The 22,326-nt window shown below is 53.6% G+C and overlaps 1 protein-coding gene across 1 annotated transcript; it reads left to right on the top strand.

Moving 5' to 3' along the window:
• The first annotated feature begins 14,277 nt into the window (after nt 1-14,277).
• On the top strand, nt 14,278-21,935 carry PCIF1 (phosphorylated CTD interacting factor 1). The gene is given in 18 exon segments (XM_036825091.1): nt 14,278-14,311; nt 14,314-14,345; nt 14,347-14,388; nt 14,390-14,402; nt 14,495-14,619; nt 15,889-16,026; nt 16,204-16,334; nt 16,449-16,603; nt 17,277-17,424; nt 17,519-17,602; nt 17,860-17,959; nt 19,039-19,201; nt 19,885-20,057; nt 20,201-20,287; nt 20,375-20,559; nt 21,245-21,338; nt 21,431-21,606; nt 21,704-21,935. Coding segments are annotated over 18 exon segments (2,112 nt in total).
• The last annotated feature ends 391 nt before the right edge of the window (nt 21,936-22,326 follow it).

Genomic DNA, 22,326 nt, shown 5'->3' with positions numbered 1-22,326 from the left:
CACGCTCTTCACCACTACAGTCTATCGTCTTTCTTTCTTTTCTTTTTTTTTAAATGTAATGTGTCTTATCCCTTTCTCTTATTTTTTTAAATTTTTATTTATTTATTTATTTATTTTTGGCTGTGTTGGGTCTTCGTTTCTGTGCGAGGGCTTTCTCCAGCCGTGGCAAGTGGGGGCCCCTCCTCATCGCGATGCGCGGGCCTCTTCACTGTGGCGGCCTCTCTTGTTGCAGAGCACAGGCTCCAGATGCGCAGGCTCAGTAGTTGTGGCTCACGGGTCCAGTTGCTCCGTGGCACGTGGGATCCTCCCAGACCAGGGCTCGAACCCGTGTCCCCTGCATCGGCAGGCAGATTCTCAACCACTGCGCCACCAGGGAAGCCTCCGTCTTTCTTTTTGAATGATCCCATTTAATCCTCACAGCCATCCCTCGAGGTAGCTAGTATTGTCCCTGTTTTGCAGATTGAGATACTGAGGTACAGCAGGAGGAAGTGACTGGTCCCAGTAAATAAACACAGGCTCTACTGACCACAGGTTACCAAGTTGGATTTCTACCCAAGAAGTCAACACTCGGGTAGCCCAGCTCCCCGCTCCCTCTCCCTGTCTCCAGCTGTGTTTTCTTTGGATCCTTGCATGGCTTGGAGAAGCTGCGTCAGCCCATCTCCCCTTCTGACCATTTCCCCACCCCCAAGGCCCACCCAAGCTACCCCTCAGGAAATGATCCCCCTCCCTCTCACTCTGCCTGAGCCCACGAGCCCTGCAGCCTGTGTGTGCGCGCTGCTCAGCATGGGTGTGCCTGGGAACATGTGATGGGGGCCCAGTTGGAATAAGGGGAGGGGTGCATTGGGGGGGGAGCAGATGTCAGATCAGGAGACCCTGATTACGTCTCTGCAAGCCACCTGTTTCCAGAACGCAGCTGGACAGAACTGCCCTCATGGAAACCAGACATTTACCAAATGGACAGAGAGAAATAATGGACCAGGGCTTTCTGGGTTCAGCGAGGGTGGAGCTGTTGACTGCCTTTCTGTGACTTCTAAAACTTGGAGACCTGGTCTTTTGGTTTCTCCTTTTCTTTCCCATTTCCTCCTTTTTCGGGGGAAGGAGCCGGCCATTTGGGCCTCGAAGGCCCTTCCAGGTTTGAAACTCAAGAATTCTAACACTTCTTGTGGGGTGCTGCTTCCCCAGCTCCTGGGTCCTTTGCACCCCGTCCCCAGTACCTTTCCAGCTCCGCTCTGATGTTGACCTCTGGCAGCTCACTCATTCTCTCTGATTTCTTCTTTGTTTTCTTCATGCTGCACCTTCCTTTCCAGTTTCTATGCCTCTCGCAGCCTGTGAACTGAGTCTGACTCATGGGGGCCTCTCTCTCCATGGTCCTCTAAGCCTCCTGCCCTTGCTCGCATTAGTCACTCGGCATGGGCTTCCCACCCTCTCAGCGATTTGAGGATAGGGTGGAGGATCCACAGCAGTGCTATCTAGAAGTTTGGAGTTCGTAAGCCAGTAATAAAATTTCAAAGGACCTGAAGGGAGGGGACAAAAAGATGTGGTGACTTTTCCTTTTGATAATAAGGATGGGCCACCTCTTTGGCCTAAGCTTGTCTCTGTTTTTGCAGGGACTTCCTAAAGGTTGCAAGAAGCATCCTGAACATTACAGCGCCTTGAATTTTTCTGAGATGCCCTAATACTACAGTCTCAGGGGCCCCACATACACAGTCTTTGATGTAACAAGGATGGCCAACTCCCCAGCTTTGAATCATGAGGACATTGCAGTCCCCCCAGTCTTCCTCCTCTTCCATCGAGCTAGATCTCTATTTTAGCATCCCCACCTCTGGCCCTAATTCTGCTCCTCTCCCAGTGTTCTCCACCTCAGGTCATGACACCATCCTTCACCAAGATGCTCAAGTCAAAAATGTAGGCATTGGGAATTCCCTGGCGGTACAGTGGTTAGGATTCCACACTTCCACTGCCAGGAGCCTGGGTTCTATCCCTGGTCAGGGGGCGCAGCAAAAACAAACAAACAAACAAAAAACCAGGTGTCACCCTTGCCTCCTTTTTTTCCCCTCCTACCCCATGTCAGCAAATGCTGGTGTCTCTAACTTCAAAAGGTGTCCCACATCTACACACATCTCTCCATTTGCACCAACACCAGTCCAAGCTGTTTTCCTTTTTTCTCTGGATAACTCTCCTCATCTCCCCACCTCACTATTGCTCCTATAGGTCTAGTTTCCCTGCACCAACCAAAGTGATCTTTGAAAAGTAGAAGTCGGGGCTTCCCTGGTAGCTTAGTGGTTAAGAATCCGCCTGCCAATGCAGGGGACACGAGTTCCAGCCCTGGTCCAGGAAGATCTCACGTGCTGCAGAGCAACTAAGCCCGTGCACCACAACTACTGAGCCTGGACTCTAGAGCCCGCGAGCCACAACTACTGAGCCTGTGTGCCACAACTACTGAAGCCCGCGCACCTAGAGCCTGTGCTCCGCAACAAGAGAAGCCACTGCAATGAGAAGCTCATGCACCGCAGCGAAGAGTAGCCCCGCTCGCTGCAACTAGAGAAAGCCGTGCACAGCAACGAAGACCCAATGCAGCCAAAAAACAATTAATTAATTAATTAATTATTTTTTTTAAAAGTAGAAATCCATAGTGTGTTACTACCCTGCTCAAACCCCTCCTCCGTTCGCTCCCCATCGCATGCAAAATAAAACTCGGACTCTGGCCATGACCCCCAAAAAACCCTAGGTGATCTAGCTCTTGCCTACCTTCCTCTCCAGCTCCACATTCTACCACTGTTTGGAACACACCAAACCCACTCAGTCTCAAGCTTTCCACAAACTCTTCCCTCTACCAGAAACATCTTTGCACACAGACCTTTGCATGACTAGCTTCCTTCACTGACCCAGATCTCTACTCAAATGCCACCCCCACTGAGAGGCCCCCTCCCCATCATTACCTGTCCTTCTGTTTAATTCTTTATTGTCTGTTTCTTCCAGGAGACTGTCAGCTCCATGGGGGTAGGAGCCTGACACTTATTCATAGCTGTATCCCTAGTGCCCAGGGTCTGGTACCTGGAAAGTGGGCAGTTATTGTCATCTGCAGACCCTCCAAAAGGAGGAGATTTTATCACGGACTGTGTAGCCCTGGCCTAATTCCCCCCTGAGCCTCTAAGCTCCCTGTGCTTCCTGCTGGCACCACCAACCTCCTTGTATTTCCCCAGGGTTATCTGGAGCTGGTCTGCAGCCAGGAATGTCATACTTTCCTAATCTCTTGAGAGGCCTGAACAATCCCTAACGTCATGGGAGGTGACCCATTAGGATCTCATCTGGCTGCGCAGAAATCAGGACCCCTGGACCCAACCCACTCCCAGGCCCCTTCACTTCACATTCCAACAACCCATCTGCTCTGGGACTGCGTGTGCCTTCTTGAGAGTTTTCTTGTTTCTTATCCCCAAGCCCCTATATTTCTTGATGTGGGAGAGGCCGCTGGCCAGCTTGAGCTCCCTCTCGGTGAAGTCGGACAGAACTTCAGGCCGAAAGTTAGATCACTGGTTCTCAACCCATCTGCACATTAGTAGATTTTCAAGTAGGGAGGTTTCTGCTTCGTTTTGTTATGTTTTGAATACATATGCCTGGGCCCCAACCCACAAGATTCCGATTTAACTGGTCTGGGGTGGAGCCAGGGCATCCATGGGTGTTTTTTTGTTTTTGTTTTTTATTAAAGAGGTGGATTTTGTTTTAAATTAATTAATTTATTTATGGCTGCGTTGGGTCTTCGTTGCTGCGCGGGCTTTCTCTAGTTGCGGCTAGCAGGGGCTGCCCTTTGTTGAGGTGCGTGGGCTTCTCGCTGCAGTGGCTTCTCTTGTTGCAGAGCACAGGCTCTAGGCGTGCGGGCTTCAGTAGTTGTGGCACACAGGTGCAGTAGTTGTGACGCACAGGCTTAGTTGCTCCACGGTCTGTGGGATCTTCCCGGAACAGGGCTCGAACCCGTGTCCCCTACATTGGCAGGCGGATTCTTAACCACAGCGCCACCAGGGAAGTCCCCGTGGGTGTTTTCAAGAAGTTCCTCAGCAGGGACTTCCCTGGCGGTCAGTGGTTAGGACTCCATGCTTCCACTGCAGGGGACACGGGTTCGATCCCTGGTCGGGGAACTAAGACCCCGCAAGCCGCGTGGTGTGGCCAAAAGAGAAAATAATAGTAATAATAAATTTAAAAAAATAGTTCCTCAGCATGATATAATATAAAAGACTGACAATAATAAGTATTGGCGAGGACATGGAGAAATCAGAACCCTCATACTTTGCTGCTAGGGATATAAAATGGTGCAGCTGCTTTGGAAAACATTTGGCAGTTTCTTAGAAAGTTAAACATAAATGTACTATATATACAACAATTCCACTTCTAGGCGTTCACTCAAGAAAAAGGAAAACATATGTTCACACAACACCTGTACATGAATGTTCACAGAAGCACAATTCGTAATAGCCAAAAAGTGGAAACAATCCAAATGTCCATCAGCTGGTGAACAGATAAACAAAATGTGGTCTATCTGTACAAGGGAATACTGTTCAGAAATAAAAAAGAATGAGCTACTGATAAATGCTAAAACCTGGATGAATCTCAAAAATATTCTGCAGAGTGAAAGAACCAAGACATAAAGGCTACAGTTTGTATGATTTTTTTTTTTTTTTTGCCATGCCGCACAGCTATGCGGGATGCGGGATCTTAGTTCCCTGACCAGGGAACCCGGGTCGCCTGCAGTGGAAGTGCGGAGTCCCAAACACTGGACCACCAGGGAAGTCCCTGTATGATTCCATTTATATGAAAGGTCCAGAAAAGTCAAATCTATGGAGGCAGAAAGCAGATTAGTTATTACCTGGGACTGGGGCGTGGAAAGAGGGGTTGACTGCAAACAGGAACAAGAGATCTTTTGGCAGGAGATGTTCTGAGTTGTGATGGTTGCACAACTGTGTAAATTTACCAAAAACCACCGAATTGCTATTTGAAACAAATAAATCTCATGGTATTTAAATTATACCCAAATAAGGGGTTGAGATCTCTGGGTTAGAAGCCAAGTGTTCTAGAAACTCCTCAGCTGGGGCCCAGGATCTGTTGGTGTCCTCCTCCTCCCCTCTCTAGGTCACTGTTTCCTCTGATCTCAGACTTTCAGGAAGTTGCCAGCTGACACCCTGGCTTCTTTTTTGGAGAAGTCTGGGATTTAATTCTGCAGACTCAGCTCATATGGGTGTAAACATCCTGGCTCTTGGCCAGGCTGCCCGAAGTAGAAAAATGGGCATCGGAGGGAGTGGGTGGGAGGGTGGAGGAGACCACCACAGGTGCCCCCCACCCCGTCCTGAGATGACTGAAACACCATCTGGGGATGCTGGGCCCTAACCCAGAACAGGGACTGGATTTGGGTTCCAAGGCCCATTCCCAGGCAGCGCTCAGACCGACTAGGTCTGCAAACATAACACACGTTTTCACACCTCCAGGCCTTGGCCATACCCTTCCCCCTTCCTTGCCCACCTGGAAAATCCTACTCTTCCAGCAAAATTCATTTCACTGTTATCTCTTCTGAAGCCTTCTCCTTTGCACACCTACTCCCCTGGTCGTCCCAGTAGAGCCCTTATCTCCCTGTAGCAGAGGGTGTATTTATGTGTCTGCCTCCCCACTCCTCCGTGGGCTCCCTGAAGATGGAGAGCCTGTCTCAAAGTTCTGGGGCAGCCTCAACACATATCAGGCAGTGAAGAAATGGAAGGGGGCCTCACACCACATCAGACACTCGCTGGGCCATGGAGACCAGAGGAGGCGCCCCGTTGCCCTCATCTATTCTTGGCCTAACTGGCTTCTCTCATCTGGTCCCAGAATGGCCAGAGAGCCACTCCCTGTGGAAACCACAGCTTGGGTGGCAGCCTGCTTCCAAAGCTTTCCTAGGGCCAGGCCCACTCGCCTTGGAAACTGCCTTAGTGATACTTCAACTGCAGAACAGGGTCTCAGGGCAGCTCAGGCTTGGCCTTGGTAGGGAGGAAAGCAACCTGGAACACGGTCATGTTGGAGCCTCCCTTCCCCAACTGCCAGGACCTCAGGGCTTAAAGTGTATGGTTCTCTCTCAGCAGCTTCTTGCCGTAGTGGGAAAGAACAGGGAGGTGAAGGTGTGTGGCACCCCGAGCCTGTATGTTTATGTTTCCGCTTTAACATGGAGATGGCTTTGTCCTGATTTGAAGCCAAGGTCCTCAGAGGCCCTGATAACAGGCTCCCGCTGATGCCAAAAACTCGGCCTCTGTGCACCAGTGCCCAGCTGAATCTCGGAGACAGAGTTTTGGGTGAAGTAGAAAAGAATAGCTTTATTGCTTTGCCAGGCAAAGGGGGAAACAGCGGGCTCATGCCCCTCAAAACTGTGTGTCCCAACCTGGGAGGATTTGGTGAGGAGTTTTTTATAGCAATGGTTCAAGGGCGAGGTTGCTGCTAAGGGTTAGGGTGTTTGCAGGGCCTGCACTCCTTTAATCTGGCCTCAGGTGGTCTCCTCCTAATGAACTTCTCTGGTTCCTTTAAACTGGAATGAAGAATGCTAACATCTTCCATTTGTTGGGGGTTTTAGTTCTGTAAAGACCTCAAAAATATTATGTGTGTCCCTTGAGGTGGAACAAGGACCCTGCCCCAAGGCTGCACTATTGTTTCTTTCTTTTTTGTTTTTTAAAGATGTCAAATCTTTTATTTTTTTATAAATTTATTTATTTAATTTATTTATTTTTGGCTGCGTTGGGTCTTCGTTGCTGCACGCGGGCTTTCTCTAGTTGCGGCGAGCGGGGGCTACTCTTCGTTGTGGTGCGCGGGCTTCTCATTGCGGTGGCTTCTCTTGTTGCAGAGCACAGGCTCTAGGCGCGCGGGCTTCAGTAGTTGTGGCACACAGGCTCAGTAGCTGTGGCTCGCGGGCTCTAGAGCGCGGGCTCAGTAGTTGTGGCGCACGGGCTTAGTTGCTCTGCGGCATGTGGGATCTTCCCGGACCAGGGCTCGAACCTGTGTCCCCTGCATTGGCAGGCAGATTCTTAACCACTGCGCCACCAGGGAAGCCTGATCACTTTTGTTTCTTGACTGCTCCTCCCTTGCCTCTGTATCCCCTCTCTTTCCTGATTAGTAACTGTTTGGAAATCTTCTATGCTCAGGAGCCCCACAGGGTCCTGCTCGGTTTCACGGCCAGGACTGGCTATGTCTGGAGGAGCTCTGCTTACCATCTCTCCCAACCCAGATCTGCTGTCTAGTGAGGCTTCTACAGAAAAGTTGATGGAGTGCTTGAAAGCCCCAGGATGTTTGGTTGACCTGCTCAAACCATCTTGGGAGTACAGGACCCCAGGCTGCTGGCAGGGACTCTGCCACATTGTGCAACTCATGTTTTTCTTGGTGTCCCAAAGGGTGCTGCCTTGGTGTTCCCACCACAGAAACCAGAGCCTGGAATAGAGATGGGGATACCTGAAAAAGTCACTAAGACTTCAACCCAGTGTGGTCTGTCTGTGGTCAACAAATATTTACAGAGGCTTGGGCACAGCGCCGGGTCTGGGGACTGCAGGGGTGACAAGCCCTGTCCCCGCCCTTAAGCAGTTCACAGCCTCGTGGATGGAGAAAATGGACAAACACTGAGCACAGGCCATTAGGAGAATACAGAAGAGGAGACCTGACCTAGCCTAGCCTGGGTGCAGGTGAGTTCAGGGAAGGCTGCCTGGTGGAGGCAACATCTCAGTTAAGATGAAGACTGAATTAGGCAAAGGGGGAGGAAAAGTGAGAGCAAACAGCATGTGGAAAGGCCCAGGGTCAAGTGAGAACTCGGCACATTTAGGGAAATTATAAGGATCACTGGGACCAGATGAAGGAGAGATGGTTTGAAGGTCCAGACTGTGAATAACATGAATGTATGTAAAGTGCTTGGTGCAGCCCCTAGCAAACGCCCTGCCATAGTAGCTCTCATAACTATAGTCTTGGAAGCCAAGGTAAGGGTTTGGGACTTTATTGTGCAGTCAGTGGGGAGACATTCAAGGGTTTTAAGGCCAAGGTGACTTGGTCAGATTTGCAGTATGACCAGACTTAAAGAGATCCCCGTGACTGCATGGTGGCTTATGGACCACGAGAGAAGCAAGGCTGGAGGTTCAGAAGACCAGTTTGGGGACTGATCTCCAAACCAGTAGTAATTCAGAAAAGAGGTACAGGGTGGGGGCTTCCAATATCCCCCAACAGTGGAGTAGAGAAATATACATTGGAAGACAGGATACAGCAATGAAAATTAACTATAGCTACATGCAACAACTTAGATGGGTCTTACAAGTGCAATGTTGAGCAAAAGAAGGCAAACACATATAATTCCATTTATATAAAGTTTGAGGAACAGGTGAAATGAAGGGATAGTCTTTAGGGATGCGTGCTTAGGCGGTAAAACTATAAAAGCATGGACGTGATTATCGCAAAAGTAGTGGGAACAGTGATTACCCTGTGCTTCGCAATATCTTGACCTGAGTGATATTTACCACATTCACTCTGTGACAAATCATCTACCTTTCTGTTTTGTGTGCCTTCCTGCATGTATACTATTTTTTAAAAAATATTTATTTATTTATTTGGCTGTACCAGGTCTTAGTTGAGGCATGAGGGATCTAGTTGCCTGACCAGGGATTGAACCCCGGGCCCCCTGCATTGAGAGAAGCGTGGAGTCTTAACGACTGGACCACCAAGTTAGTCCCTATGTGTACTATTCTTCACAAGAAAAAGATTTTAAAAATAATGGGGCTTGCTCTACGTAGTAGAAATGATAGAGAGAAGGGATGAGGATATAATGGGAAGAACAAGTTTGAGGAGACAAAGAAAGTGAAGAGCAGTGTTTAACACTCTTGAGGTAGAGAAACCTACAAGATGTTGAAGTGGAAATGTCCAGGACCACTATGTGAGCTCAGACAAGTCACTTGCCCCGAGTCCAGATTCCCTTCTCCACAAGAGAGAGAAGCAGTGTGGTTTTAAGGAATCAGCCTCAGGTTTTGGTGTTAAGAAACCTGAGCTTAAAATCCCAGTTCTCTTACTTCATGGCTGTGAACCTGGACAATCACTTCACCCCTGCCCCCTCCCCCAGCTTCAGTTTCCTCATGTGTAGATTTGATTTAATCTTTTCTACTCTCAGGGTTCTTGCAGAGCACTACATGGTAAAACAGGATAGGCACTTGGGAAGTTTGATGCTTTGATAATTAAGAGAATCTGAACAAGGAATGAAAAACTACGTTGAAAACATGAAGGCACGAACAGGTAACCATCACTATATGATTTTTACACTCCAGTGTTAATAAGAACTAGCTGGTGAGCTTGTAAAACTGGGCATTCTGTAAGTCTAGAGTGACCATATAATTTATCGTCCAAACCAGGGCCCTTTTGAGAAAGGAAGCCATTTTAATAATTATGCCAGGACAACAGACATAAATCAAGACTGTCCCAGGCAAAGCAGGACATGTGGTTCCCCTGTCTGTCTGAGGTGGGGACCCTGCATCTGATTGCCTGTCAAGCCTCTCAGGTGAACTGTGAGGGCAGGATCGCTGCACCTGCTGTGACTACAAGGAGCTGGTTTATTTCCAGAGGTCTCAGATCTACGTGGAGCAAGCCTCAAACCCCGTGAGGTGATAAGAGTTAACATCTGTTAGTGTCAGTTGCTGTGCTGAGTACTTCCACAGGCACCATCCCAGTTAATTCTCACCAAACCTTGATGAGGTAGGCAGCCTTATCCTCCATTAGAGGAAACTAAAGCTTAAAGAGGTTAAGCAACTCCTTCAAGGCCACACATCTACATCTAAGGTGGAGGAGGAGTTTGAACCCAGTCAGACTGATGGGAACCCTAGTTCTTAATTACTGTTCACACTACTGCCTCGGGTTTGCCGGCACTCGCCCAACCCCACCAAGCTGCTGGGACCAGGCACCACGGACAGGAGCGGCGGCCCAGCTGGGGTATCTGCAGCCTCAGGCTCTATGTGGGAAGCGCAAGTCGAACAGCAGGTGGCAAGCCTGTCTTCCTAAGCTATCACTGGGAGGTCGGCTTACTGGGGAGGCCAGAGGGAGGTGGAGCTAGTGAGTCGCCTGCTCGCCCCTACCAAAGAATCCTGCAGGCAGCCGGGCATGAGGGACCTGGCGACTGCCATTCTCCTGCTGGGTTAACTATTGTGGCCGGCCTGAGGTCTCAGTGAGGTTTTGCACTGCAACTAGCAACCACTGATATCAGTGTTGGAAAGCCCTCTGATGCATTTAGTTTATGATTTCCCAACTTTGCCAAAATCCGTCTTTATTATATGTCTCTCAGGGCTATTTTGAGTTTCTTCTACTCAGGGGCTCTTAGAACTTGTGCAGCCTCATTAGGGGAGAAAGTTCGATGTGCATGCAGCCTGCATATAAGAAATGGCTGGAAAACATTCTGCACAACGGTCCAAAGACGACAAGCGACTGCCCGGAAGTGGCGGAGGCGCGCCGCAGCCAAAACCCAGGTCCTCTGTACGTCGAGATTACGTCACCAGGACTCCGCCCCCAGGTGGGCGTCTGAGCCTAGCCCCCGCAGGTTTCAAACCCGCCCCGCGCCCCCTGGTGCGCACACTCAGCCCGACTACCATCGCACCGCCCACCCAGGTCCTGGGGCCCCAGCGGGTGCGCTCGCGGGGGAAACTGAGGCAGGGAGCGTGCTTGTGGGTTCATTCCTGCCTCAGTCCACACCCCAGGGCCCGCAAAGCTGCCTCCCGATCCTTAGACCCGCATGGAACAGCAGGGAAGGACAGCAGGAAGGGGAGGGGGCCCATAGCAAGCGGGGTCTAAAGAGTCGGCCTGTCCTGCCACACTCAACATGGCGGCGCGGCAGCGGCGAGGTCCCTCAGAGGCGGTACCAGCGCATGCGCAGCGCGGAGTCCCGGCCCGGGACACAAGATGGCGGCAGCGGCGTTGGGGAGGGCGAGGCGGAGGCGGCAAAACGGGCGGTCGAGCAGAACGTGTAGTCGCGTCCCCTCGAGTCCGCTGCGGGCAGGTAAGAGCCCCAGGAAGCCATCGTTCCGCCGCGAGCCGCGCCAGGGTCCGGGGTCCGAAGCCAGGCGGCGGTGGCCCCTCCGGCGCTTTCCGCTCGAGGCTACCGTTTGCCCCGTCTTTGCCGCCGCCGCCATCTTAGGCCCACTGGTGGGCGGCCGGGCCGGTGGCCTGGATGAGGGTGTTGGGTCCGGGGAGTGCGGGCGGACCGGTCTTTAGAGCCCCTCCGCCGCTGCCGCCGCCACCGCCTTTGTGTCGGTCTCCGACTCTGAGTCGCCTCAGCCCGGGGGCGGGAGCGCGCGGCGGGGCGGGGGGCGGAGTCCGGGAGATGGGCTGGCGCGCGCGCGCCAAACAGCCCGCCCCCGCTGGCGGGTAGGGGGAAGGTGCGCGCGCGGCGGGGGTTGGGCCCTCCCCTCCATCGCGCGCCCCCCGCGCCTGCGCACTTTGGAAGCCCTTTGACTGCTCCCTACTGGGCCGGAGTATTCTGATTGGTGCCTTACTGAAATGATCCCGCCCCATCTTCCTCCAATCCTGGAGTCAGACTCTCTTTTCCTTCTGGTGGGTTCCTCGGGTTCCGCAGATACGCTTGTTTATCCTTAAGCTGTTGGGCCCTTGTCGAGCTGCGGTATGCGTGGGGGCCGGGAAGCCACAGGATAAATAAAAACTTTTCCTTAGTAATAGCAGTTATCTCTTACTGAGAGTGTACAGTGTGCTAAGCTCTACGCATCGAGACCGTAGAGGTTGAGTGATTCTGGTTCTAAGTCGGAAAGTGGCAGAATCTTCTGGAACCGGCGTCTGTCCAAACCCAGGGTTGGTATTTTGGCCACCGACCTGCTGCATCCAGATCACCTGGGAAATTAAAAAACTTTTTAATCATAAAAAAGTTGGTAAAGATTTGAAGTGGTGAAAAGTGAGAAGATTAGTCACCCAGTCTCCCAATCCCACTCTTGCGCTGTGTTTAAAAAATACAGATTCTTGTGTATCTCCCCTCCTCATCTCTACGATGTGGAGTGAGGGACAGGAATCTTGAGGGTTTTTTAAACAAGTTCCCTGGTGGTTCTGATGCACAGCTGGTTTTGGAAACACTGCCAAGTCCCCATTTGGCCTCACTAAGCTGTGCTGCTTATCCCTCCTCTGCATAGTTCATCTACCTGGTGCATCAGTATCACACAGTATTTCTTGGGGAAAATATTTCAGTGAAGGTGAACACGCTGTGCTATATAATGCATTGGCATGGATTATTATTATTTTTAAAATTAAAGACCTGATTCAAAGAAATGTGTTTTTCCCTCACTGTGGGTGGCTTGGGACCGTGCCCACCCCCAATCTGTGATAACGTATGTTTGTTCACTTTCGTCTTAGGGGTACTGTGGTTGGCCAGACCAGCTACATAATTCGTGACATCAAATGTACAAATGAAAACACAGGCCCCTTGTTAAAAGTTTATTAAAGATGTGAAGACCGTGACAGCAGAGCATTAAACCAGTCTTAGGGCCCTTTTCAACTCAGGGTCCCGTGGGACGGTGCAGGCTGCAAGTCTGTGAGGGTGAACCTGTTGGTTGGGAAGCTTGAGAAGTACCGTTTTCATCCCCTGAATCCCCAGATCTCCCACAGAGTGTCCCGCCCTGTCCCGGGGGCTCCCAACGTGCTCTGTGTCATTGCCCCTCTTGTTGTTGTCCCTGTTCTGCAGCATTTCACAGGTCTGTGACTCTCTTTTCTTCTCTTTGCTCTGCAGTTGCTGATGCAAGGAATCCCCTGGGCTCCCGTCCACTCCGCTGCTGACCAGCCCACACGCCTGCACTGCACGCTTTCCTGCAGGCCTCCCCACTGCCTCTGTGGGACCAGGGGGTCCATCTGGCCGGAGAAGAAAGCCCTCTCATGCTAGCGTTGCAGACCCCAGAGGGTGAGAGAAAGAGGGACCTTGTTCAGCCTTGAGACCTGTGGGTCCACCCCGAGGCACCGGGAATTCCTCTTCCCCAGAGGACCAAGGCAGCTCCCCTTGGTCAGTGGTTCCAAACCTTTTTATCCTGGCCCCCTTTTGTTGTATGTGTGTTCTCTTGTTCCCTGCATTTTTATCTGCCAAACTGTACAGACGGAGTAACTGTTCATTTTCCCCTTTCCAAATTAACAAAGATGTCTGTGACTGGGTGTACAATAAAATCAACAAGCCAGTGATCGCTACGATGTCGCCAACAACCGTCAGAGCTTCTGATTGTCATGAGATAATCAATGTGACCATAGTCAGTTGATAAAATTTCAGATAGATAACCAGTGTTTAAATGTGCCTTTGTGGTCTTTTTGTGGGTAAATGTTTGATTTCTTTTGGGTGTTGTGACGCTGAAAACAACTTTAGGAGCACCAGGCTGACCTTAGTTGGCCCCCAGGAGTCTGACAGCCCGGTTGGGAACCACTTCGGCCGTTGAGGCTTGTGCTGGGTGTGCTTTGGGTGGGGTAGTTAGGAATACAAATCAGAAGGAGCTGACCTTCTTCCTGGTGTTTAAAGTATATTTTCACCTGGGGATTATGAAGGACTGAACTCGGTATTCCTTGTCAGTCCTACTGGTTCTTCCTGCTCTGTAGTGTAGAACAAGGCATCTAATTAGATGCCATGCCCCTTCCTCGGCTGTGCTGTGTTCCAGTTAGATTTTACTGGATAGGAAAAGGAAAGAGGAACAGTTACTATTTCTTCTTATGGGAACAGCTTCTCAAGGGCAGACTCTGTTCTGTCTTGTCTGCCACTGTTGTGCTTGTAAACATTGGCAGAATGAATACAGCTCTGCTGGTCCAGGTACCATGCTGAGCGCTGGAGAGAGCTGAACTGTACCCAGTACTGAGGCCTGGGAGTTCTGACAGTCTAATGGGGAGACAAACCAAGTTAATGGACCAGACTATTTGAGTGCTACAATCCTTCAATCCTAGGACTCTGATCACCTAGTCTGGGGAAGGGAGAGTCAAGGAATGGTTCCTGGAGGATGTGGACCTAGTGGCAAGCCAGGCAGAGAAGCGAGGAAAGAGTATTCCAGGCCAAAAGAGCAACAGGAGTGCACCCATTTTACAGTTGAGGGAACGGCAACTTAGACCTGAGGGCTCCTGTGGCACAAGGCTGGCCGTCCAGGAAGGGACTGGACTGGTTTCTCCACGTGTGCAGGTGGTCACTGGGGCCCTTGTGGATTGTAATTGGGGTGCAGTGCGGGGGGTGGAACTGACCTCCATGCCCTGCTGGCCCTGACACCCTTCGGTCCTCTGTGTGGCAGGTCCGGTGTGGGTGCTGAGATGGCCAATGAGAATCACGGCAGCCCCCGGGAGGAGCATCCTTGTTGAGTCACTCCCCAGGCACCTCCCAATCAGAGCCAGCCCTGTTCTCCAAAGCCCATCCGCCTGGTTGCAGGACCTCCCAGGTACTTGGCAGAGGGGCAGTGGTTGGGCGGTGGGGTAGGAAGGGTGCCCAGGAGCAGTCTTGACCCTGGCTGGGTTCCGTGCTTGTTTGCAGAGGAGCTGGTGCACGCCGGTTGGGAGAAGTGCTGGAGCAGAAGGGAGAACCGTCCCTACTACTTCAACCGGTTCACCAACCAGTCCCTGTGGGAGATGCCCGTGCTGGGCCAGCACGATGTGATTGTGAGTGCCAGCCTCGGGCAGGGGTCTCAGCAGCTTCTGGCATCTGGGCCTTCCCCAAATGTACCCTGAGCAGCTATTATGTACCTAGCCCTGTGTCAGGACCTGGGGACACAATGACAAGCAAGACAGATACAATCCTGCCCTCGTGGAACCTACACTCCAGTAGGAGAGACTGTGTGACACCTAGAAAGATGATTATAGTGTATGATGCTGAACGTGTACTGCATGTTGGGCACTGTGCCTATGATGTGGTGTTAACAAGATAGACCTGGTCCTGCCCCTGCACGCTCAGGGGACACACAGTCTACTGGAGGGGCCAGGAGGAGTACAGTGTAGCACCTGCGTGAAGAACTGTGTCAGAGTACAGCGGGATTCTTAGCAGGTCTGGGGAGGGGAAGGGGACAGGGAAGGCTTCTCTGTGAACCAGCGCTTAAGGTGAGAAGGTAGGCTGAGTGAAAGCAGGAAGCGGTGAGGAGTGCTGTCTGGGAACTGGCATGTCGATGTGACGGGGAAGTGTGGGCACGGGCTGTCCGGCGCGAATGTGGGCTTTTGGATCGCCGTCAGTTGGGGCAGACTTTCTTGGCACGATCCACCCCCATTTTGCAGATGAAGACACAGGCTCAGAGAGGGGAAGTGACTGGCCCAAGACCTCAAGCCAGTAAGAGGCAGAGCAGGACCCGCACCTGAGGGATTTCAGGGCTATGCCCTGCTGCCCACCATCACACACACGCTTGCGGTGTCACCAAAAGACTTCCCAGAGTCTCTTGAGTTTTCCCTTTATTCCTAATTTTCATTCTAGTTCTTTTTTTTTTTTTTTTTTGCCGCTCTGAGCGGCTTGCGGGATCTTTGGTTCCCCCACCAGGGATTGAACCTGCACCCTCAGCAGTGAAAGCTCGGAGTCCTAACCACCGGACTGCCAGGGGAGTCCCCCATTCTGGTTCTTAAGGAAAAGAAGCTAACATGTACTGGGCACTGATCTCATGCCAGACGTCATGTTAAACTGGTACTTTAATCACCTTTTCAGTGGCGAGGTCGGGCTCAGCTTGGCTGTCTTGCAGGTGAGGGACTTAGGAAGGGCAGGCACTCCCCCGGGGCGCACAGTTGCAAGGAGCAGGCAGGAGTGGGGCCCAGTGTTCCTCCTGCATCCCAGCCCCCTCTGCTCTTCTCCAAGGAGTAGGAGCAGGGGGGCGGGAGGCGTCAGGCCTCCGCAGTACTGGGACTCCTAAGCCGCTGGCCCTGGTTGCAACTCTGCTGGTCTCCCTCCACCAGTCGGACCCTTTGGGGCTGAATGCGACCCCCCTGCCCCAAGACTCAAGCTTGGTGGAAACCCCCCCGGCTGAGAACAAGCCCCGAAAGCGGCAGCTCTCGGAAGAGCAGCCCAGCGGCAATGGCGTGAAGAAGCCCAAGGTGAGTGTTTGTGGACTCAGGAGCTGGCTGGGCCGCGGCAGCCCAGTCAGGTCCCCTGTGAGCGCTGGGCATCGGCAGACTGGTCAGGAGGGGGCCCGGGGCACAGCTCACCAGCTGCACACGGCGTCGGAGCGTGGGCCAGCTCTCCTGACCTGATGCCTTTGACTCTTGCTCCAGATTGAAATCCCCATGACACCCACGGGCCCGTCAGTGCCCAGCTCTCCCAGCGTCCCAGGAACCCCAACCCTGAAGATTTGGGGGACATCCCCTGAAGACAAACAGCAGGCAGCTCTCCTCCGACCCACTGAGTGAGTCCCTGCTGATTGGCTTGGGGGCGCCGATCACTGATGGTCAGCCAGCCTGGGACTGTGGGGTGGCAGGCAGGGCATCCCTTTCCTCATTGCTCCCATCTGTGCCCCAAGGGTGTACTGGGATCTCGACATTCAGACCAACGCTGTCATCAAGCACCGGGGGCCATCAGAGGTGCTGCCTCCGCATCCCGAGGTGGAGCTGCTCCGTTCCCAGCTCATCCTGAAGCTTCGGCAGCACTACCGGGAGCTGTGCCAGCAGCGAGAGGGTAACTGCCGCCCGGGCCCCAGCCTCCTTTGTTTCCATCCACTGTCAGCAAGAGCTGGGGCTTGGCCAGTGGGGCTCGGGGAATGGCACAGTGGAGCCCAGTGGTTGAGCGTGTGCTGTGGAGGGGTCCCGGCTCCACTAACCACTGGCTCTGTGACCTCGGGTTTATCGATTAACTTCTCTGCCCTTGAGTTTCCTCATCTGTAAGATAGCGACAGTAACAGTGCCTACATAAAGGGTGGCTGGGATCAGTAACGCCAAAACAAGAGAAACAATCATTAACACTTCCAGTGCTGTCTGCCAGGCACTGTTCGAAGCCTTTTTATGTATCTGTAAAGGGGCATAAAAACCCGAGCACCTCTACCTCACAGGATTACTACAAGGAGTAAATGCGTAATAAACTGCAGCTTTTATTAATTAGTAGATAAGCCTGCTTAACTTGGCTGAAATATAGAATCCATCCCTCCCCTCTTTGTTACTCTTTGTACCACCCTTTATAAAACTAGCAATTCTCAGAATACTCTGGGAAATGTTGCCTAGGACTAAGCTCCTGACATAACAGGGGCTGTCTTGTTTACGGTTGCACCTCCAGTGCCCACGCCATGCCTCCTGTGCCGGCTGGCGTGGAGCCTGCTGACTGAATCCAGACCTTCATCAGCTCTCCTGTCCCATAGGCATCGAGCCCCCCCGGGAATCCTTCAACCGCTGGATGTTGGAGCGCAAGGTCGTGGACAAAGGCTCTGATCCCCTGTTGCCGAGCAACTGCGAACCGGTCGTGTCACCTTCCATGTTTCGCGAAATCATGAATGACATTCCCATCAGGTACAGCCCGGCAGCTGGGGCCAACCCCAGCAACTTGGTTTGTGTGCCCAGGCCGGTATAGAAGGGCTCTAACTCTGCCTACTCTCTAACCCAGGTTATCCCGAATCAAGTTCCGGGAGGAAGCCAAGCGTCTGCTCTTCAAATACGCAGAGGCTGCCAGGCGGCTCATCGAGTCCAGGTTTGGCTCTGTCTCGTGACCCTGGCACAAGGGGGCTCTGACCAGAGTTGGGGAGGGCACAGGCCATTTGGCCCGCTCTCAGGGCCCTGTCGTTGCTCTTGGTGGCAGGAGTGGGGCCAGCTCCCAAAGGCAGAACAAGGGTCATGATGTCAGCCTGGGTGTTGATGCCTAAATGCCAGTGGAAGTAGGATGGGAGGAGGAGGGAGGGTGGAGCAGACGCTTAACAGCCGGCCCCTTTATGTACCCTCCACTGGCAGGAGTGCATCTCCCGACAGCAGGAAGGTGGTCAAGTGGAACGTGGAGGATACCTTCAGCTGGCTGCGGAAGGACCACTCCGCCTCCAAGGAGGACTATATGGTGAGTGGCCCCAGCCGGAAGGCCAGTGGTGGAAAGGCTCTGTGGCCACTGTCTCCGAGAAGCCCACTCTGCCTGCCGAGGCTGGGCGGGCCCCACGGCAGCCTCCTGTGCAGTACAGTGGGCCTGTGACAGTCATCAGTCCCCAAACTCACGTCTGTGAAGATGTTCCTCTAGGCTCCTGGCTTTCTCCCAAAGAACATTTCTATCCGCGTTCTTAATAGAATCCTGTGCTCGGCCACACACCATAAGTAGCTGCCTTTTCAACTTAATGAATGTTCAACACCTCCCTTTAGATTTTTGGAAACAGATCGACAGACTGCCTTTTCTTGGGTGTGTGTGGCCCTATTTCAGTTAAGAGCTACCACCAGATTCAATCGCCCACTTTAATGTGTCCAAAACAATTCTGTTTTCTGGCCCAAACCCATCACTTCTTTAACTCTCCACCAGCGCTAGCAATGGGCTTTCTTTTCAGGACCATTTTTCACAAGAGACAAGGTTTCGCACTTCACGATAGTAACTGTGTACTTGACACGTAGAGAGTGACAAAGGTAGGTGTACTCACTAGCCAGAGTGACTCATTTTCACCCATCACTTTGACACGTGCAATTCAGCATAATTACAAATGCCTACAGTTAACCTTACAAATTGCTAAAAGCTCAAATTGCAAATCTGCAGTGACCAAAGAGCCCCTGTTTTACAATAGTCTTTCTCCCCATAGACTGCAAATGCCTTATAAGCAAGGATTGTGCCTGGTTTGTCTGTTTCCCCAGCAAGTATCAAGGGATTTGGCCCAGTGTAACCCCAACAATAAGTGCTGGCATTTATTGGACACTTACTGTATGCCCGGGGCTTTCGAAGCCCTTAATGGGAATGATCGCATTTAATATTCAAACTGCCCTGTTAGGTAAGTATTTTGTGTTCCATTAGCAGTTGAGGAATAAGATTCACAGATGCTGAGGGATTTGTCCAAGTGACACAGCTAGTAAGTAGCAGAGCCTGTTTCAGAACGAGGACTGTTGGAATCTAACAGCCCTCCCCAGCCAGCCCAATAGAGCCCTGATCAGGAGTGTCTCCTCCAGGATCGCCTGGAGCATCTACGGAGGCAGTGTGGCCCCCACGTCTCGGCCGCAGCCAAGGACTCCGTGGAAGGTATCTGCAGTAAGATCTACCACATCTCTCTGGAGTACGTCAAACGGATCCGAGAGAAGCACCTTGCCATTCTCAAGGAAAACAACATCCCAGGTAGGGCGCCATCAACTCAGTATCCCGGGCCCTGACTGAAGGGATAAGTGAGGCTGAGCCTCAAGGCCGCCGACTGGTGTAGGGAAGCCTGTTTCTCCCGGCAGTGCTTGGGGCGAGACCTGCTGTGGCCTTCGGCTCTGGGGTTTCAGCACTCCTCTAGGAAACAGGAGAAGGGATGAGAAAGGGAGAGCCGGAGGAGGGAGAGCAAGACAGGCCAGGGGTAAGTAGTTAGGCGGACCTGCTTTCACATCCGTTCTCTGCAAGCCTCACTGAGGTGTGACACCTGGCCACAGGAGCATGTGAGGATTCCGTGGGAACTAAAGTGCTGAGCCCCAAAAGATCCCTAAATAAGGTATTGTGACTATTACGATGAAGGCAGTGCAGGTCTCATACTTCTGCATGGCAGCAAACCCACAGCTTGCCTACCAGGCCCCAAGGCATGGTGGCCCGGGGGCCCGAGTCAGTTCGGAGCGTGTTGACGTGGGCCACCGGTTCTTGCTCCTGCCAGTTGCCTAGCTGTTTCCTTAGTTCCCGAACTGTCTGAGCTGCGGTTTACTCCTCCACAGGGTGAGACTTACCGCCCTTGGTTACTGGGATGCGCGTGTGAAGCGCCTGGCCCTCGGTAGGCACTGAGGCTGTCCAGGGTGAGAGTTGGCGGCCCCTCACTATTCTCCTGCCCACAGAGGAGGTGGAGGCCCCCGAGGTGGAGCCCCGCCTGGTGTACTGCTACCCGGTACGGCTGGCCGTGTCTGCACCTCCCATGCCCAGCGTGGAAATGCACGTGGAGAATAACGTGGTCTGCATCCGGTATAAGGGCGAGATGGTCAAGGTCAGCCGCAACTACTTCAGCAAGCTGGTAAGAGCTGGGGGGTGGGGGAGGCAGGTGCCCCCAGGAGGGGGATGTGAGGGCTGATCTTTCTGGACCTGGAGTCCTCTGCAGGAGGCAGTGACGAGGGAGGGAAGGGCTGCTGCTGAAGCCCCCTGCTTTCTGTCCTACAGTGGCTCCTTTACCGCTACAGCTGCATCGACGATTCTGCCTTTGAGAGGTTCCTGCCCCGAGTCTGGTGTCTTCTCCGCCGGTACCAGGTACGGGCCTGGGGCAGCTAGAGGGGGGGCTCCTCTTGGGGGGGGGGGGAGGCTGTGCCCCAAAGGCTGAGCACGGCTGCTCTGCAGATGATGTTCGGCGTGGGCCTCTACGAGGGGACAGGCCTGCAGGGGTCGCTGCCCGTGCACGTCTTCGAGGCCCTCCACCGACTTTTCGGTGTCAGCTTCGAGTGCTTCGCCTCACCCCTCAACTGCTACTTTCGCCAGTATTGCTCCGCCTTCCCCGACACGGACGGCTACTTTGGCTCCCGCGGGTGAGAGTCCGGGGCCGGTGGGTTCCCTCTTGCCCAGGCAGCCATCCTCCAGAGCACAGAGCCCACCTTGGTCAGCTGCTTCCCGAGGCTTGAGGGCTTTGGAGCTGGGCAGTCTTGGGTGGAATCCCTGCCCCGCCCCCCACCAGCTGTGTGACCTTGGACATGTGGCTCAATGTCTGGGAGCCTGTGCCACGCCCTCACCCAGCTCGTGGTACCCCCTCACCCAGCCTGTGGCTCTTAAGAGAATTAGCCCAGGTGTGGAGTAGCAGCGCCTGGTTCCGGGCACTGAGAGGAGTGAGAGGCGTGGCGGGGGCCTGGGGGCACGGACGGGAGGGGGAGGGGAGGGGGAGCTGCGGCCAGGCTGGCAAGAGGGCAAGCTCAGCAGCAGGGGATTCCTGGGCGTGGCTCGTGCTGTGGTGGCACTGGGGTCAGAACTGGACTGGGGCTCCAGCTCCTCCACTAACCAGTTCAGTGGACTTGGGCCACCAAGCCTGAGCCTCTGTGTCCTCATCCATTCAACAGAGATGGCCACACCTTGTCCCAGAACAAATTAAGGGTGACTCTTGGCCTCTGGCCTGACCAGAGCCATCTCTCCAACTTGGCTGCCTACACACGGGGGCAGCGCCTGTTCTTGGTGGAGGGACTGGGTCCTGGTGGGACCTGAAATGCTCACCTCTGTCCCCAGGCCCTGCCTGGACTTCTCCCCGCTGAGTGGTTCCTTCGAGGCCAACCCTCCGTTCTGCGAGGAGCTCATGGACGCCATGGTCTCTCACTTCGAGGTGGGTGTGTCGCCACGGGTGGGGGGCGGCGAGCAAGATGGCCGGCCGCTGGAGGGCAAGGCCCTGATGGTCACCGTGGGCCCCTCCCACAGAAACTGCTCGAGAGCTCGCCAGAGCCCCTGTCCTTCATCGTGTTCATCCCCGAGTGGCGGGAACCGCCGACCCCAGCGCTCACCCGCATGGAGCAGAGCCGCTTCAAGCGCCACCAGCTGGTCCTGCCCGCCTTCGAGCACGAGTACCGCAGCGGCTCCCAGCACGTCTGCAAGAAGTGGGTGCTGGGCGGGTGGGGCAGGAGGGCTGGGCTGCCGGGCAGGGCTGACCAGGCCGGGCCGGGCCCCTCCCTGAGCCGCTGCCTCTGCCCGCAGGGAGGAAATGCACTACAAGGCCGTCCACAGCACGGCCGTGCTCTTCCTACAGAACGACCCTGGATTTGCCAAGTGGGGGCCAACGCCCGAGCGGCTGCAGGAGTTGAGTGCCGCCTACCGGCAGTCGGGCCGCAGCCATGGCTCTGTCGGCTCCTCGTCGTCCTCCTCGGAGGCCAAGGACCGGGACTCAGGCCGCGAGCAGGGCCCCAGCCGGGAGCCTCACTCCACTTAACACATCCTGCGGGGAGGAGGAGCCCCAGGGTGCTGGTCTGGACTGCTGGCGCTCAGGCCTCTTGGGGCTGAGTGGATCCCAGGACCCTCCTTCTGGGGTGGCAGCAGGACCCAGACTGCTAATGACATAGGAAGATTACAGCTCTGCCAGGGCTTCCCCTCCCTGCCCGCATCCCTCCAACCTCCCACCTCAAACTCACTCCAAGTCCCCTGTAAATAGGCCCCATGCCTTCCCTTCCTTCCCCCGCCCCCATCGTGTTGCCACCTTGTTTCATTTGTAAAAGGAAATACAGAACCACCTCCCCCCTCAAGAATGTGTGAGGGTCTTGAGGGCAGAGAAGGCTGAGGAACCTGGAGCAACTTCTGGGACCACAGCCAGCTACACCCAGGCT

Source organism: Balaenoptera musculus, chromosome 15 (assembly GCF_009873245.2).
Source record: "Balaenoptera musculus isolate JJ_BM4_2016_0621 chromosome 15, mBalMus1.pri.v3, whole genome shotgun sequence".
NCBI lineage: Eukaryota > Metazoa > Chordata > Mammalia > Artiodactyla > Balaenopteridae > Balaenoptera > Balaenoptera musculus.
This window is presented reverse-complemented; position numbering and strand designations above follow the sequence as displayed.